We start from the raw sequence: 19449 nt of genomic DNA, 5'->3' as shown, positions 1-19449 counted from the left end.
TGAACTGTGATCACTGTGTGATACTGACGCCCACAGGACCAGATCTGGAAAAATCAAAAAGAAGTTACTGAATTTATACTGGATTACTTTAAAGGAGAAATATTATGCAAAATTCACTAAAACTCCACATAAACTACATAAATTTATCAATTAACCATTCAGACACATTCTGTTGCATTCTACAAGTTGTCACTTCTTCTCAAGTCTCTCCATCATTGTACGACTCCGGTCTGAACATCACTGAACACTTTGCAACACTGAAACTTACTAATCTAAATTAAATTAATACAAAGCCAAATAGATTTTAATAATGACTATTGTTTTTTTAGAGCTGCTTTACAGCTGAATTTGATTTTTTTTAAATATTTTTCTGATTTTTGATATTACAGCAAGCAACTTTGATATTAACAAATATGGCAGCTTTGACAATAAGAAATAAAGGTGATTGATTTGACTTGGTTTCTAGGAATCTGTAACATGACAAAACCAATATCAAATGTCAGTAAGCCAGTAAGACGATGTTATTTTAGTTTTTTCAATTTCTGACACTTCAAAATCTCTTGGAAAAGCAAACACTTAATTTAAAATTTTTTTTTTTTTAAATTACTATACTTATACAAATAATTGTTGTAAAATATATAAAAAAAATCGATGTGATTTCTAAGTGATCAAATTGGGTGTTTACACTAAACAAAAATGCAAGGGGGTAATATGTATTAATTTATTTCACAAATCATTGAGCTCTGATTTCTAAATGAACAAATTATCATTAAATGTATTCACACATGATATTGGGCATTTAAAATGCAGTGTTTCACAAATCAGCAGTTAGTTTTAAATTATATGTAGTCTAAATGATGATAAGTAATGTAGAGACCTGTTTTTTCCTTCCACATTTACTTTGTACACGGTCCCTACCGTCACTACTACGTTGCTACAAATTGAAGGTGCATTATTAAAACATATTTATCGTGATGTGTCAGTTCTACGTTCTAATACTTTTCAAGTAAGGTACATTTTTACCAGTATAACTATTCGCTTAGAACCTATTTTTCGCGGCTGAATATCTGTAGAATATCTAACATCCAACGTCAAACCAGCTTAATCACATTACACTCCAGTTAGTCCGTTTTGCAACATGATTCAATGAAAATCCCAGCGCTACATACCTGTCATGCTGGAGACCTTTTGCCAGATATGAATGCATCCAGATGTTATTTAATAATTCCTTAAGTAAATAATCCAGTAGCTTTTCTCTCAGTGACAACAGAAGCAGACTAAACGTTACTTCTTTTTAATGTCATAACGGTTGACAGACCAGCTTTCGGTGCATTACCGCCACCAACTGAACTGGAGTGTGGAGCATTGATGAGAAATGAGAAAAAAAAAAAAAACAATATTCTTACATCAATTCCTGTTTCCTTATTGAATAGACATTTTTTAGCCAGATTTTCATAATGATAGTGTATTATGTTCCATTTCCAGCAGCTTATCCTTTAATACATGTCTTTCAATTTTATGCTATGCATGAGAACATGTTCAACTGTTTCTGGTTCATTACACTTATTGCACTTCCCTGTAAAATGTTTATTGATTTTATGTAAATTGGCATTTAATGCTGTTTGTCCTGTCCTATGCGAAGATTCTTCTTTTCTTCCTAATATTGAAACCCAATCTCCTTTTCTCACTTTTTTCTGAATCTGAAACAGGTGTCTCCCCTTCATCTCTCGTTCCCAAGACTTCTGCCAGATGTCATTTGCTGCCTTATGACTGCAGGTCTTAGCTTCTGATTTACTCATATTAATATGGATCTTTACATCCTTATTGGTGCAACCCACCCTTAAAGTGCCTTAATGTACTAAAACAGTGATATTAAAAGATCAAATTCAATTAACACCTTTTTGATGATGCATACTATACAGGTGAAACTCGAAAAATTAGAAAATCGTGCAAAAGTTTTAATTGTTGATGATTATGGCTTACAGCTTATGAAAACCCCAAATTCAAAATCTCAGAAAATTAGAATATTAGCCTACATGAAAACAATAAAAAAAGGATTTTAAATACAGAAATGTCGGCCCTCTGAGAAGTATAATCATGCATACGTATATAGTTATATATAAATATATTAGTTTCACCTTTTAATTTTAATTACTGAAATACACAAACTTTTGCACGATATTCACCTGTATACAGGCGAGTAGATGAGCCAAGAATATTAATGCAACACGTTTTATTGGTTTTCAATGGAAAAAACTCTTAACGTGAAACCTTGTGTTGTATTAATATTCTGTGTTCATTTGCTTGCTTGTACAAAGTATGCATAATCAATAAGGTGTTCATTGAATTTGGTCTTTTAATGTCACTGCCTTACTACAAACCAGGTAAAAATGACTGGGTGGGCAATGGAGGAAAGCCTTGTTTTGCCCATGCGTTCCTATAATGGTGGACATCACGTGAAAACTACGAATACTGCGATTATTTCCTTGAGTATGCTCCCAGCACTCATTAAATAGATATCTTGTAGGGTTTAATTAAATTTAACAGGGTTAAAATTGTAAAATAAAATGGCTAATTACTTGCATAAATTCTATTTTTTGAGGAACAAGTAAAAAATTTCTGGTTTTAATTCATTTTAAGAGAATATTTGGGGGATGATTGAAAAAATGTCTATGTGGTGTAACCGTCAAAACTTTGTACCAAATAATTGATCTTGTTTAAAAAAGGTGAAATTCTCAATAAAACACCATATCAGCTAGTTTGGCATAATCTTACATTAGAACTAAAACAGTAAATAAAAGTAAATGGAACACCATTGTTCTGAATATTATAATAAATTTTTGGAATCATGTGAGTCAAGTCAAATTCCTGAAGTGTCAAGGTGGTGTAACCACCATTCAAGGAATCATTTTTGTAATATTGAGTAAGAAGAGGATGTGACAGGAAATTATATCACAGAGACGGACCTCCAGTGAAACTAACTGCTGCATGGAGACAATTTTAGGGTATGGCAAGGTATTGTTAAGTATATGTCAAATGGTATGACCCCGGAAATACATTGATAATTCATCATTATTATAAAAATCATTATTAACTTTAAAAATGACTTTTTAAATATTACCTCCAAGGCCACATGATTACATGGGTGTCCATGATAATGCCTGACAAATTTGATTTGAAACTGAAATGTCAAATGGTGTAACCGGTTACACCTATTGACTCCTATGCAAGCCTTTCTGTCAGGGGCCAATTTAGTCAAATATCACTAGTTTATGATGCTGATTAAAATGTAATATAAACTAACCTACTATTTGGAACTCTTTTCAAGTGTTCAATGTAACCTTAATGGTTCTTGTGGAAGCTCAAATGTGCGAGAATGAACCTCATTGGTTCTCGCTGAAGCTCAAATGTACTGCATAACACGAGAATTAACCTCACTGGTTCTCACTGAAGCTCAAACGTGCTGCGTAACACGAGACTGAACCTCATTGGTTCTCACTGAAGCTCAAACGTGCTGCGTAACATGAGAATGAACCTCATCAGATTTTTTCAGTTTTTCTTCAGCATTGACAAAAACAAAACCACTTCTGTTGAACTTGTTGACTGTCATGCTTGATTTTCAGTCACAATTTCCTCAACAAACAATGGCCTTTGACTCAATGATCAGGTGGTGTAACTGTTTTTTTGTCAATTGGCGTAACCAATATTTTTCATAAAAACATAATTATATACAGGAAAATTAATGTGGAATAAAATTTAATAATCTAGTTTAGTGTAATAACATGGTTTTTAACAATTTTTACATAATTTGTCAAAAGATTATTTAGAAAACAGAGGTGTTTTCAGCATATGTCCTGAAAAATATTGCAAAAACATTAAAAATTACATTTAGAGATCGCTCTAATAAAATCTATTTTCGTGTGATAAATTAAAATGTACACTTACATGCCATCTAGGTGGATAAAATATGTAATATTTCACATTCTTTTGCAGTTATACCATTTGACACATTCAGATACATTGTCTTAACTTTCATAAAAAAAAATGGTGCAAAAGTCATTTTTAATTACATAAAATCAACATAAATACACTATGTACATTTTAACATACCTAAGGCATGCTTTTAAAACAAGTTTTTACAAGATTGTCTCATCTTGACAAACCTTATTTGTCACTGACCCTGATACATATAAATGTACATATAAAAAGTACATGACATGAATATGGGACCCTGGACGACAAAACCAGTCACATGGGTAAATTTTTTGAAATTTAGATTTATACATCATCTGAAAGCTAAATAAATATTTATTTGGCCGAGATACAACTATTTGAAAATCTGGAATTTGAATCGAAATATTGAGAAAAATCGCCTTTAAAGTTGTCCATTTATGTTCGTGATTGTGCTGCCATCACTCACAAAAATAAATGTTTTATATATTTACGGTAGGAAATTTACAAAATATCTTTATGGAACATGATCTTTACTTAATATAGAATGATTTTTGGCAGAAAAGAAAAATCGATAATTTTGACCCATACAATGTATTGTTGGCTATTGCCACAAATATACCTGTGCGACTTATGACTGGTTTTGTGGTCCAGGGTCACATATAGGCTATCTAAAAAAAAAAAAAAAGAAAGCACATAATCCATCCTGACAAAAATAAACTACAACAATGACTTTATTTACACTGTTGTTGGGAATAGACGGTTAAAGACTCAAGGACCAGATATGATGCATGAAGACCTGGAGTTAAAAGTGCAGTAAATTGAAGACAAGAGTCAGAATTATAATAAATATTTTTTTTTTTACTGAAGACAGTTTGCAGTTTCACCAGCAGAAGTCAGCTTCAAGACTCACAAGGAGTTCATAGGCCGCTTCCCTTTTACATTTACAAAAATCACAGCAATTATACCCTTCACCAAGGTCTAAGCTACGTCATTACTTCAGGTTGAATGATTCTGATCGGCTAAGAAATAGATAAACATAGTAATTTTCCACACATGGACAGATAGACAGAAGCATCTCTTCATCAATGATACGGTTGACACCCAAACCCTGAGTTAGGGAAGAGTGTTCCTTCGAGGTCACGAGTCTGTGTCTAGGCGCCAACATGTCAAATAAAACAAGTCTGTAACAAAGAATACTAGCATACATACACCGATACACAGCTTCTTCAAGGTTGGAGTTAGTTGAACTCTGCTCTAAACAGGAGACTTTCCCAAAAGATCCACATAACATGTTCTTTCTCTCAGTGAGAGACAATAGCTTTTCACCAAATTACTGTTATTGTGCTTTTACACATTTACTTGATCTTTTACACACGGAGTACACTGGTACGGCTTCTCTCCAGTATGAACTCGTTTATGTAATTTCAGGTGTGCAGACTGAGTGAATCTCTTGTCACAATATGAGCACTTGTAAGGTTTTTCTCCCGTATGAGTTCTTTGATGTAGTTTCAGGCATTCAGCTCTAGTAAAACTCTTCCCACAGTCACAACACACATGATCTCTCACTTCAGTGTGTGTTTTCTGGTGCAGTTTTAAATAATAAAGACTTGAAAAAATCTTTCCACAAAGAGAACATAATTGAGGCTTCTCGTCTGAATGTACTCTCAGGTGTTGTTTCAGATGCGATGATGAAATAAACTTTTTACCACACTGATCACAGTTAAATGGCTTTTCTCCAGAGTGAATGCGCAGATGATATTTGAGATAAGTTTTACATTTGAAACTCTCTCCACACTGAGTGCACTGGTAAGGCTTCTCTCCAGTATGAACTCGCTCATGCGATTTCAGGTTTTCAGAACGACAGAAACTCTTGTCACAATATGAGCACTTGTAAGGTCTTTCTCCAGTATGAATTCTTTGGTGTTGTTTCAGATTGTCAGCTCTAGTAAAGCTCTTCCCACAGTCACAACACACATGATCTCTCACTTCATTGTGTGTTTTCTGGTGCAGTTTAAAATGACGCAGCCACAAAATACTCTTTCCACAGACAGAACACACATAAGGCTTCTCGTCTGAATGAACTTTTAGGTGTTGTTTTAGATGTGCTAATGAAATAAACTTTTTAACACACTGATCACAGTTAAATGGTTTTTCTCCAGAGTGAACACGCAGATGATTCTTGAGACCTGATGCCTGAGAAAAACTCTTTCCACACTGAGTGCATGGATACGGTTTCTCTCCAGTGTGAATTCTCATGTGTGTCTTAAGGTTTCCTTTTTGACAGAAACTCTTTCCACACTGAGTGCAGGTGTGCAGCTTATTGGCTTTTGTTCCTTGAGATTTGATGCACTGCTGTTCCTCCTCTGCTTCATTCGGTTCATGTTTTTGCAGATTTACTTCCATCCAGTCTAAAATTAAAATATTATGTGGTTAAAATAAGTTCAAGTGAACTCTGATTTAACAGAAGAATGCAACAGAGTATCATGTATCACATCTTTGATGAGCCAAAAGTTTAGTTCAGTTTTTTTCCTTATTTCACAGCCACCAAATCTGTTGAACTAAAGCTTTGTTACCTTAGGGTGTATTCACACCTGCCTTGTTTGGTTCGATTGAATCGAACTCTAGTTCGTTTCCCCCCTTGGTGCGGACCTTTTGGACAGGTGTGAATACAGCAATCGAACTCGGGTGCGGACCAAACAATCGAACCGAGACCCAGCTGAAGAGGTGGTCTCGGTACGGTTCCAAACGAACTCTGGTACGGTGTGAACATGAACCGACCCAACTGCAGAAAACTGCGTCTTTTTATTTGACTGCTCTTATGAGGATACTTAACAAAACTGACATTTTGGCATAATGTTGTCTTATTATACAGACATCCCAAGTCTCCCGGAAGTTCCGGGAGTCTCCCGCATCTCGATAGCGGCTCCCTGATTCCCGCAAATCAGTTAAAATCTCCGCGAATCTAGAGAGAGCGAGCAAGCAAGAGCACGCGCACGGCAGAGAGAGGGAGCTAGAGACCTTGCGTGTGTGTGTGTGCGCTAGTGTGCCTCACGAAGCGCATGTAACGACCCAAGCAATCAATTGTAAGTGCGGGCGGGCTTTTATCTATACCATATAGTTTCTTCATATTGCGTTTGTAGAGAATAACACCAAATCAGTAAAATAACAAATATTACATTACGAAATATCTCAATGCTGAGCCTGTTTGTGCACTTCCTGCTTTTCCCTGCTTGAGAATTCCTGTCCAATGAATGGACGACCTTAGCACACGTGTGGTTTTGTTTACACATTTTGGTTCACTTGCAAAAAGAGCAGTGTGAAAGCGAACCGTACCAAACAAAAAAAATCAACATTCTATTTGGTCCGGACCAAAGCAAGTGAACTATCGGACTTTCCTGGTGTGAATACACCCTTAATGTTTCTCAACAGTCAACAATGAAGAATCAAGAATGGACACCAACCTATTTGTTCCTCAGTATCTTCATGTTTTATTCTGGATGGTTCTGGATCACTCATGTCTTCAATCTCCTCTTTAATAAACTCCATCTTTAACAGTCACACAGATTTCTCACAGATTTTTCACTGCAGGTGTGAACTGTGATCACTGTGTGATACTGACGCCCACAGGACCAGATCTGGAAAAATCAAAGATAAGTTACTGAACTTATACTGGATTACTTTAAAAGAAAACACATGGTGCCTTTAATTTAGTTCATTTTGATGGTTACATATTAGTAGTGTATAAAACAGCTCTAGGTTGCTCACTTTTATGTAACCCAGGATATTATAAGCATGAAACAGGGCAAGGTTCTATTATTTAATTAATATCTAAACTAATCAGAACTCTAACATAAGATGGAAGAAATCCACTTAAACAATATATTCAAACTGAATAGAGAGGGGGTGGTGGGTATAAGTAACAATTCTTCTAAAAATTGTGAAATCATTTCAGAAAGTTCTGATATTAGAAAAAAACATGTTTAGGTAGAAAACAACGCCAATGTCTGGTACCATCATAAACTGTAAAATGATTATAAAAATGATTTAAACAACTTTACAGTTAAAATAATACCAGTTTTGACCAAACAAAAACTTGTATATAATGTTAATATACAGCTCAGGAAGCAGACAGACTGGCTAAACCGACCGTCTGCTAGCTGTCTCACGTCACTGAGGTCAGATAAATCCCAACAAATAGAGACTCTTTCACCTAGATATCATCATATAGAGACTGTGTTTGTTCCGTGAATTAGTAAATACCAAAAATCTCACAAACACATTTAAGAGTAAAAATGTAATTGATGTTCAACCGGTAAAAAACATAAACCAGATGAACAACTGATAAAGCTCGGGTTGCTGAATATTTGATCCCTTTCATCAAAGCACTTATTGTTAATGATATGATTGCAGATAATAACAAAGTGAGGTTTTTGACAGAAACCTGGCAGAAAACCAGACGATTACATTACTTTATAATAATACTTCAAGATATTACTAAATGAGTCCACCCCCCAATATTACTGTTATGAACAAGAGCATCGTCTGAAAGGCAAAGGGGGAGGTGTTGCTGTAATTTATATAGTAATATCTTCAGAATTACTGAGAAGTCTAGTTTCAAATGTAATTATTTTGAAGGGATGGTGCTTAATGTAACACCATCTAGTATAAATTATAAATCCTGTTTCACATTTGATGCATTGAGATTGGCATTTCGAGACATTCTGAACTCTACTGGAATCAGACAATGCGTGTCAGGACCCACTCATTGTTATAATCAGACTTTAGATCTAAAATTGTCACATGGAATCAATGTTGATGCCGTTGAAATTCTGCAGCAGAGCGATGACATCTCAGATTATTATCTAGTCTTGTGCATACTTTATTTAGCCAAGGCTGCAAAGCCCACTTTCTGTTACAAATATGGTAGAATCACTTCTACCACTAAAGATTGTTTTATAAATAATCTTCCTGATCAGTTTCATCTCGTCAGCATCCCAGATAGCTTAGAAAAACTCAATGTTGCAACAGAAACTATTGACTCTCTCTTTTCCATTACTTTAGACACAGTCACTCTTTTGTGCTTAAAGAAGATTAAAGAAAATAGTCCAACGCCGTGGTACAACGAGCACACTCAGGCCCTTAAAGGGGTACTTCACCCCTGGAAAGATGAATGTGTATTTAAAATAGGTAATTTATGTAGAAGAAATGTGAAATTATTTTTGAATTTGGAGCTTTCTAGTAGGGATGCTCATATTGACCGTTTAACCATTAACCGAAAGTAAAAAAATTTACCGGTTAATACTATCAGTAAAACGGTTTAAAACGTTTTTTTTTTTTTTAGTTTTTTTGCTGCATGGTTTAAAAATAAAATACTATATAGCTTATATATTTACTCACGGAGCGCGTCAACACCATGCTCGACACGCGCAACCACACTCGTGAAAGACATTTTTTTTTCGAGCAAGGCAAGCAAAATGAAGCGAGCGAAAAGAAGCACTGTGCATCTGCGTGCATATGGTGACGCAAAAGTGTGTGAAATTCGATGTAGTATGCACTCCAGGCGGCTAGGTGACAATGGACCGGTGATCGGCGCCTTCACTGTCTAGCAGACTTTGCGTTTTTACCCTGTCTATGTTTTTACCCTTAACGGGAACGCGACGGTGGAGCGTTTTTAAGATTACCACCCTAGAGGGTGGTTTCACTTTTTTGGCGTTTTAAGCCCCAAAACGCCGTCGCCGTCTAAACGAAAGGCACATCTGATAAACTATTTTTACGTTTTCACCCGCGAGCGTTCTCGTGTAGGCTAAACAGGGCCTGTTTACGGAAAAAAAATTGCCAGTTTTTGAAAGCTTCGTTCAAACGGATTCAGTGTTTTCTTTTTGTCATCTTAATTTGTTAATTATTTAAGTTTAAAAAATATATTTAGTGTAGGCCTATTTTGTTTTTTATTTGTATTATTTTATTGTTTTTCTCTCACTGTCAGAAATGCTGCAGGTGCGTGAAAATTTAAACTAAATCCAGGTTCTGTTGTTGATCTGTTCTGTATGCTGCTGTTTGCACTTTGCACGTTAAAATAAACCCTTTGATAAAAAAAAAGTGTTTGTATTTTTTTAAAGGGTCACAGATACGCGTCAATTTTATTTGTATTTAATGGCAATTCAATATTATTATCTTTCTTATCAGTTAACGGTTAATAATCGATTAACGAGCGGCGGTTGTCGGTTGGGAAAATTAATCGAAATGAGCATCCCTACTTTCTAGACTGAGAAAATCCAGAAAATGTATTTTTGGCTTATGTGGATGAATGACAACAACTCCCAGAATGCACTTGCTTCGCTGCCCTACGAGGCCACTCCCAAGCCACGCCTACCGGTTAGAGAGCGCAGTTGAAAACAACAAGGCTAGGCTACTAGTGAGAATCCGTGACGAGTTTGCCCGGGATTTCGAGATCACCCAAAATGTCCGGTATTCTGCTTTTGCGTTCTACAGTCGCCATCCATTATGTTTACTGTGGCGAGCAGGACGAGGCTGAGGGGCGCGGGAGAACGGCGTGAGGCCGGTGGCGTCATTTCTGAGACGCGCCGGTCACGTATATCTCTCACGGAAGAGTTGGAATTTTCTTAGAAATGTTAAGGTTAAAAAGCACATCAACCGATCACTTTTTTAGCGTTCATGTAAACACTACATTCAGATTCACCAATCGGAATGAATTCAGTTAGATTGAAACAAAAGGTGTGCATGTAAACGATGAATGGCGACTGCAGAAAGCAAAAGCCGAATCCCGGACATTTTGGACGATCTCGACGTCCGGACATGTCCGGAAAAAAGAGGATGGTAACCCCTACTACTCAGCTTTCTCCACAGAACAAGAGCCTGCTAGCTTAGCTTCCAAAGAAAGAGGCTGATACTATTTGTACATTCTGTGAGTGAGATCCCACCTCCTATGGGCGGGTTGAAAACATGCGGGACAGCTCCTACTGGCCAAAAAATCCTCCGATGACGCAAAATGATGATTTTTGCATCATCGGAGGATTTTTTCCAGACAAAAAAATACATAAATCTCTCGTCTCAGTGGGATATGAGGGTGGAAAGCACGGTAATTCGAAAATACTACAGGTTTTCTACTAATACAATGCTTAATGCTAAATCCTGAAGTATCCCTTTAAGAGACCAGACAGAAAAAAGGAGCGCAGCTGGAAGAAAACAAAACTAGAGGTTTTGAAAGAAAAAAACCAAAACATTATCAAGGTTCGAAATTGCAACCATTTTAGTCGCATATGCTCCCAAATTTGAATTTTGTTAAATTAGTAAAAGTTACAAAGTACACAGAGAGGACTTGTGAAGTGTTTTGTCCAATTCTAGGCTGTAGGATACTGTTGAGATGTGCATGCTGTGGATAAAATTGTATTAGCCTTCATTCCAAAAATAATTAATAAAAACAGAAGGAGGATATGTGCACGTCTCATGTTTGGTGCAACATTTTAAAAATGAACTTTAATGCACTAGCGCTCATCGCTCAAAACAGCAGATTATCACTATCACAGATTTCCTGCCATAAACACGCCCCCTTGTTAACTTTTTTTTTTTATTAAACTTTCAGAAAAGCTTACAGACATATCAAATATATGCATCAAACATAAGACAAACAGAAAATGGGGAAAACATATAACAGATCTTAGGCCTACATTGTACAGAGTAAAACATTAAATTCTACAAATTATTCTTTTCAATATAAGAGACGTTTTTATGCACTTCTTATTTCCAGTGATTGAGTTCAATGAGTCATAGAATATTTTAAGATCCTTACAAAAAAAATTAAAGGAGGGTGTTATAGACATACTTTAGCTTTATGGATATGAACTTCCCAAGAAGAATTATTAACTTTAATGTGTTATCAATTATATCTAAGCAGTCTAAGAAGCCCCCTTGTTAACTATTACAATAATGATTACTGACACCCAAGTTAACCTGCATCAACACAGAAGGAACAATCAATTTAAAAATTAATGTAATAATCAGTGTCATTTAAGTAACGTTACACGTTAAGTCTTCAAGTTTTTGACTGGGTTTTAGTATTAAACTTGTCCGTCGCACGTTTATTTGTACTATTTCACGTTTTTGGTGTATAATTCCATTGTTCTTCACTCTTGTCTTTTCAAAGTGCGATCATTAAATATTCACTCTTTCAAAATGTATATTAAATAAGATCAGATGAGAAGTTTGCGGTTCTGTCATTATTGAACACTCTGGTCCGTTTTTCAACATGATTGAATTAAAATCACAGCGGTAACGTTACATGCCGAGTATGCTGGAGATCTTTTACCAGATATGAATGCATCCAGATGTTAATAAATCCTGAAGGAATTCATCCAGTAGCTTTTCTGTCCGTGTCTACAAAGCAGTAGACTACTGTTGTTAGCAGTTAGCACTAGCATTGTCTACTAGACGCGACGAGGCGTGGCTCTGGTGTTGTGAGCTGAGTAAATTCAGTCTCACACCACACAACAGCAGTTTCGATTAGAATAAGTTAATTCAGATATCAGAAAATATCATAGTAAATTGAAAATGGAATGGGGATGTTGTTTTCTTTCTCTTCAAACAAAAGCACTTAGAGAGTTACCCCACATTCACAGTGCTAGCAGCCCACATTGTGAAATGTAACCCCATTTGGAGCACTTGTAATCCAGATTTGGTCATCTGAAAACGTGTGCATCTGGATCAGAGGTGATCAATCCAATTTTGCTTTAAAAACGACACAAAAGTAAAATGGATTACCTGATCCTGGATAGTCTAGTAGAAACAACAGGGTTATGTCTGATATCTTCTGTAAACTGGCATATTAATCATATTTTAATACACTGTAAACACATAGCATTAGGAGAAAATATTCCACATTTTACCTATTCACTGCTTTGGTGAATTTAAACTATAAGGTACCTTATTGTTCCTAAGAAGACTCCAACCTCTTTGTATGATACAATACCTAATTTGAATTGATTTTACAATAATACTGTACATCCCAAACATATTTATCACAGTATTAAGATTGAGCGTTTAGACTCATTAATGTGATTAAAACTATATACCTCATTCTTTGTGTTCATTAAATAAATAAATCAAGACAAGATGTTGTTTCTCTTTTATTTCTCATAATTACATGAACTATCAGAACACAATATAATACACTTAAATACATGACATGAATATATCTAATTCAAGAATTGGCCTATTGGTTAGAGAGTCGGACTGGTGTCCCCGAAGATTGTGTGTTTGATTTTCAATACCAGCAGAAAATGACTGAGGTGTCCTTGAACAAGACACCTAACGTCCAATGGCTACCCACTGCTCCGTGTGTGTGTTCACTACTCCTAATGTGTGTGCACTAACTTGAATAGGTTAAAAGCAGAGGACAAATTCCAAGTATGGGTTACCAAAATTGACTTTCACCTATTTAGCACACAACCTATCCTGAAAGAAAAATAAACTACAACAACGATAGATTTTATTTACACTGTAAGAGTTGTTGACTGGTGAAGCTTCAACTTAAGTCTTTATAATTTTCCAAACTTTTCTCCAAATTGACAAAATTTAACTAGATGATATTGTGCATTTAGGACAAACTCTCACAATTTACTTGAATATATTGGACATAAAAACAAATGTTTCTCACTTGCAACATAATTTCATATGTATATGAAGGCTTGATAAATGTTTATAACTCTTCTCACACTGAGTACAGTAGTACGGCTTCTCTCCAGTATGAAGTCGCTCGTGTGATTTCAGATGTGCAGACTGAGTGAAACTCTTGTCACAAGATGAGCACTTGTAAGGTTTTTCTCCAGTATGAATTCTTTGGTGTTGTTTCAGATTGTCAGCTTTAGTAAAGCTCTTCCCACAGTCCAAACACACATGATCTCTCACTTCACTGTGTATTTTCTGGTGCTGTTTAAAACTGTTCAGCCGTGAAAAACTCTTTCCACAGAGAGAACACACATAAGGCCTCTCATCTGAATGAACTTTCAGGTGTTGTTTTAAATGTGATGGTGAAATGAACTTTTTACCACACTGATCACAGTTAAATGGCTTTTCTCCGGAGTGAACGCGGAGATGATGATATCTGAGATCAGTTTTACATCTGAAACTCTTCTCACACGGAGTGCACTGGTACGGTTTTTCTCCAGTGTGGAGTCGCTCGTGTGATTTCAGGTTTTCAGAACGAGTGAAACTCTTCTCGCAATATGAGCACTTGTAATGTCTATCTGCAGTATGAATTCTTTGGTGATTTTTTAAATGGGCAGATGTAGTAAAGCTCTCCCCACACTCAAAGCACACATGATCTCTCACTTCATTATGTGTTTTTTGGTGCAATTTAAAATGACGCATTCTTGAAAAACTCTTTCCACAGAAGAAACACACATAAGGCTTCTCATCTGAATGAACATTAAGGTGTTGTTTTAGATTTGATGATGAATTAAAATCTTTACCACACTGATCACAGCTAAATGGTTTTTCTCCAGAGTGAATGCGTAGATGATACTTGAGACCTGATTCACCAGCAAAACTCTTCCCACACTGAGTGCATGGATACGGTTTCTCTCCAGTGTGAATTCTCAAGTGTGTCTTAAGGTTTCCTTTTTGACTGAAACTCTTTCCACACTGAGAGCAGGAGTGCAGCTTATTGGATTTTGTTCCTTGAGTTTTGATGCTATACTTTTCCTCCTCTTCTTCATTCGGTTCATGTTTTTGCAGTTTCACCTCCATCCAGTCTAAAATGAAAATATTATGTGGTTAAAATAAGTTCAAGTGAACTCTGATTAAACAGAAGAAAGAAACAGAGTATCAAGTATCAGATCTTTGATGTGCCAAAGTTTAGTTCAGTCTTTTTCTAAACTCGTTAAAACATCTAAATCGACAACATGTATGTTAGACCCTATACAGTCTAAGCTACTGAAAGAGATGCTCCCAGAGGTCATAGATCCTCTTCTTAATATCATTAATTCATCTTTCTTATTAGGATACGTACCAAAAACTTTTAAGGTGGCTATGATTAAACCACTTGTTAAAAAAATGCAACTTGATCCTACAGAATTAGTCAATTACAGGACGATCTTGAATCTACCTTTTCTGTCACTCATACTAGAAAAAGCAGTGTCTTCACAACTGTGTTCCTTTCTAGAAAGAAATGATATCTGCGAGGATTTCCAGTCCGGATTTAGACCGTACCATAGTACCGAGACAGCTCTCGTTAGAGTCACAAATGATTTGCTCCTATCATCCGATCGTGGTTGTATCTCTCTATTAGTGTGGGGGTGGGGGGCACAATGGATAAGACACATGCCTTTGGTGTGAGAGACCCGGGTTCGAAACCACTGTGAGACACCAATGTGTCCCTGAGCAAGACACTTAACCCCTAGTTGCTCCAGAGGCGTGCGACTTCTGACATATATAGCAATTGTAAGTCGCTTTGGATAAAAGCGTCAGCTAAATGAATAAATGTAAATGTAAATGTAAATGTAAATGTAGTGTTACTCGATCTTAGTGCTGCATTTGACACTATCGACCACAACATTCTTTTAAATAGACTCGAAAATTATGTTGGCATTAGTGGAATTGCATTAGCATGGTTTAAATCATACTTATCTGACCGTTATCAGTTTGTAGCAGTAAATGAAGAGATGTCTTATCGATCACAAGTTCAGTATGGCGTACCACAAGGCTCAGTACTAGGACCGCTGCTGTTCACTCTGTACATGCTACCATTAGGAGATATCATTAGAAAACATGGCATTAGCTTTCACTGTTATGCTGACGATACTCAGCTCTAGATTTCTTCAAAACCTAACGAAACTTACCAATTCAAAAAAATTAACGGAATGCATAGCGGATATAAAAAACTGGATGACTAGTAATTTCCTACTTCTAAATTATGAAAAAAAAAAGATTCTAATTATTGGACAAAAACACTTCCTCACGTAATAACCTAGAATACTGTCTAACACTTGAGGCTGCTCTGTCAAATGTTCGTCGTCGGTTAGGAACCTGGGTGTGCTCTTTGATACCAATCTTTCATTTGAAAGTCACATGTCTAGTAAATGTAAAACCGCATTGTTTCGTCTTAAAAATATATCTAAATTATGTCATATGCTCTTATTGACAAATGCGGAACAATTAGTTCATGTGTTCATGACCTCAAGGCTAGATTATTGTAATGCTCTACTGGGTGGTTGCCCTACACGCTTAATAAACAAACTACAGCTGGTTCAAAACGCAGCAGCTCGAGTTCTTACCAGAACCAGGAAGTATGACCATATTAGCCCAGTTCTGTCAAAACTGCATTGGCTCCCTATTAAACATCGCATAAATTTTAAAATATTGCTGATTACTTACAAAGCACTGAATGGTTTAGCTCCGCAGTACTTGAGCGAGCTCTTAAGGCATTATAGTCCGTCACGTCTATTACGATCTCAAAATTACGGCCAGTTAATAATACCTAGAATATCAAAATCGACTGCTGGCGGTAGATCCTTTTCCTATTTAGCACCAAAACTCTGGAACAGTCTTCCTAACATTGTCCGGGAAGCAGACACACTCTGTCAGTTCAAAGCTAGACTAAAAACACATCTCTTTGACCTAGCAAACTGCGTGGAACTCCCGCCGTTGCTACGTCGTAAGCTGTGTGTAGCACGCGTACCCTGACGTGCACCTCTCCAAAAATGTAATAATGCGTCAATTCTATGCAGACGCAAGCGATATGATTGGTCTACTAGAATCCCCTCCCTCAGGTTTCACATGCTCCCTCTGCATGTGAAATTGCATGTCAACGCGGACAATGACGCAGAAGTATAAATTAAAACCAACGCGTTGCCTACAGCGTAGAGAGGCTCCGGGGTAGGTCCGACGCAGAAGTATAAATCAGCCTTTAGGCTGCATAGATTAGGTCAGCCGGAACCGGGAACACTTCCCATAAATCCTGATGTACACGTTACATCATAAGAAGAATGGTGTCTACGCTAATATTAGTCTCTCTGTTTATCCCGAGGTTTATCGCAGTCCGCCGGATCCAGGCTGTATCCAGATCTGATGAAGGACCAGCGCCTGGACACGATGACAATGCAGTCCTGAAGTGTCAACTAGTCTCTCCCCTGTGATTCCGGTTCACGTGGCTACGCGGAAGCGATACAAAATTCTGTATTATACATTTTTCAAGGCTTGTACCTTGGAACCTATTTCATGGTTTGCGTTCTTGAACCACCCAGGCACTGTTTTGTTCGCATTAAGGGTTTTCTGTTAGAACATTGTAGTGTAAGCGGCCCCTTTGTTAATAACTAACGATCGTTGCGACGGAAGTGAATCAATCTAAACTAACTTAGGCTGGACAATAACTTTATTCTAGAGCTGCTGTAAAGCCAAAACAGTCTCTGTTACTTTAACTTCCTATTATCACTGTAAAGCTGCTTTGAAATAATTTGATATTGAAATTGTTAAAAGCACTTTCTTTTGACTTGACTTTCTTGTTAATGCATTTAAAATGTGGTGGACAAAAGCTATTCAAGATTATGATCATTTAGATAAATTTTCTTCATCTCGATTTTGCTCATTTATTTCACAGCCACCAAATCTGTTGAACTGAAACTTTGTTATCTTAATGTTTCTTAACAGTCAACAATGAAGAATCAAGAATGGACACCAACCTATTTGTTCCTCAGTATCTTCATGTTTTATTCTGGATGGTTCTGGATCACTCATGTCTTCAATCTCCTCTTTAATAAACTCCATCTTTAACAGTCACACAGATTTCAGCTGCTACTCCTGGAGTTTGTCCTTCTCTTGTAGGATGATGGGAATATTCCCAGTATTTATTGGTAAATTGTTGTGGGAGGGGCTTCACTGCAGGTGTGAACTGTGATCACTGTGTGATACTGACGCCCACAGGACCAGATCTGGAAAAATCAAAGGTAAGTTAATGAATTTATACTGGATTACTTTAACAGAAAACATATGTTGCCTTTAATTTAGTTCAAATATAGAGCATTTTGATGGTTACATATTAGTAGTGTATAAAACAACTCTAGGTTGCTCACTTTTATGTAACCCAGGATATTATAAGGATGAAACAGGGCAGAGGTTCAATTGTTCAATTAGCCTAATATCTAAACTAATCCGAAATCTTACGAGACAACATAAATCCACTTAAAAAATACAGACTGAACAGAGAGGGTATAAGCAACAAATCTTCAAACAATTGTGAAATAATTTCAAAAAGTTCTGAATCTGATATTAGAACAAAACATGACAGGTAGCAAAACACCAATGTCTATGGTAACATCCTAAACTGTAAAATGACGATGCAATAAACAACTTTACAGTTCAAATAATACCAGTTTTATCAAAACAAATTCTTCTAAAAGTGTTATAAAATGATGAACCTCACATTTGAGGCTAAATAATTATATACTAAATGCAAAGTGTTATGAACAAAAACCTTGGAAAAAAAATATTTCAAGTATTCCTCGTTGTAAATGTTAGTTAATTCATCATTAACAAACAATAACAAATGGAACTTTATTATAAAGTGTTACCAATTTGTCATTATAGTTAAAAGAATGCTGATACTTCACCATTTCCTATACAATAGCATTAAACATGGTCTCTTCTGTATCCAGTTTGTGGATCATTAACCGCAACATTTAACATGATTCTCATGTTTAAGCATTTGTTATTAGGCTGTGCTTAACATAAAACATATGCTATACTGACATGGTTTTAAAGCTTTTGTTATCTAATCTGTTTGGCCTTGAAGAGTCTTGAAACAGCCCTGTGTGTAAGAATTTTATAATAAAGGTCCTGAATGTTAAAATAACAGTGTGTGCACAGAGGACTAATGAAGGGTTTTGTCCTATTCTAACTTACATCGTTAAATAAGACAATTTCGCTTTTTTGGTGTATAATTCCATTGTTCTTCACTATACTCCTTTCAAAATGTATATTAAATAAAATGAGATGAGAAGTTTGCGCTTCTCTGTCGTTATTGAACAAACACTCCTGTGGTCCGTTTTGCAACATGATTCAGTTAAAATCACAGCTCTACATACCTGCTATGCTGGAGACTTTTACCACATATGCATCGAGTTGTTGTTTAATAATTCCTTAAGAAAATCAAATAGCTTTTCTTTCCGTGACAACAAAGTAGACTACAGTTATTAGCAGTTAGCACTAGCATTATCAACAAGACGCGTAGGGGCGGGGCTCTGGTGTGGGAGAGGAGCTGAGTAAATTCAGTCTCTCATCACACAACAGCAGATTCGACTAGGATCAGATACAATTAAAATATTTGGAATGTTTTCTTTGTAAATTCTTAGTGATGAAAGTTTGCTTTTCTAAAAAATATGTATTTTTTGTTTATTTTAATAGACAAAGATTACCAGCAAATGAGGCCTTTATTGTTAATCTTTGTTTGATTATGGGGAAATACCAAATACATCAACAAAAATGGGT

At 36.2% G+C, this 19449-nt stretch overlaps 2 protein-coding genes across 2 annotated transcripts; both read right to left on the bottom strand.

Annotated features, from left to right (window-relative positions):
- Positions 1-4050: 4050 nt before the first annotated feature.
- On the bottom strand, positions 4051-12453 carry LOC308693576 (uncharacterized protein). The gene is made up of 3 exons (XM_081370568.1): positions 12278-12453; positions 7416-7589; positions 4051-6362 (listed from the first exon to the last, which is right to left on the bottom strand). Exons 2-3 carry the CDS (start codon positions 7498-7500, stop codon positions 5302-5304), a joined length of 1146 nt encoding a protein of 381 aa, XP_081226694.1. The 5' UTR covers positions 7501-7589; positions 12278-12453; the 3' UTR covers positions 4051-5301.
- Positions 12454-13100: 647 nt separating this feature from the next.
- Positions 13101-19258, bottom strand: LOC308693572 (uncharacterized protein). Its single transcript, XM_081370564.1, has 3 exons — positions 19047-19258; positions 17646-17894; positions 13101-14720 (listed from the first exon to the last, which is right to left on the bottom strand). The coding sequence occupies exons 2-3, from the start codon at positions 17728-17730 to the stop codon at positions 13621-13623; spliced, it is 1185 nt and encodes a 394-aa protein (XP_081226690.1). The 5' UTR covers positions 17731-17894; positions 19047-19258; the 3' UTR covers positions 13101-13620.
- Positions 19259-19449: the final 191 nt, after the last annotated feature.

Source organism: Scardinius erythrophthalmus, assembly GCF_964197995.2.
Source record: "Scardinius erythrophthalmus genome assembly, chromosome: 7".
In the NCBI taxonomy this organism is placed as follows: Eukaryota; Metazoa; Chordata; class Actinopteri; order Cypriniformes; family Leuciscidae; genus Scardinius; species Scardinius erythrophthalmus.
The sequence above is the reverse complement of the archived record's forward strand: the minus strand, read 5'-3'. Positions and strand labels throughout refer to the sequence as shown.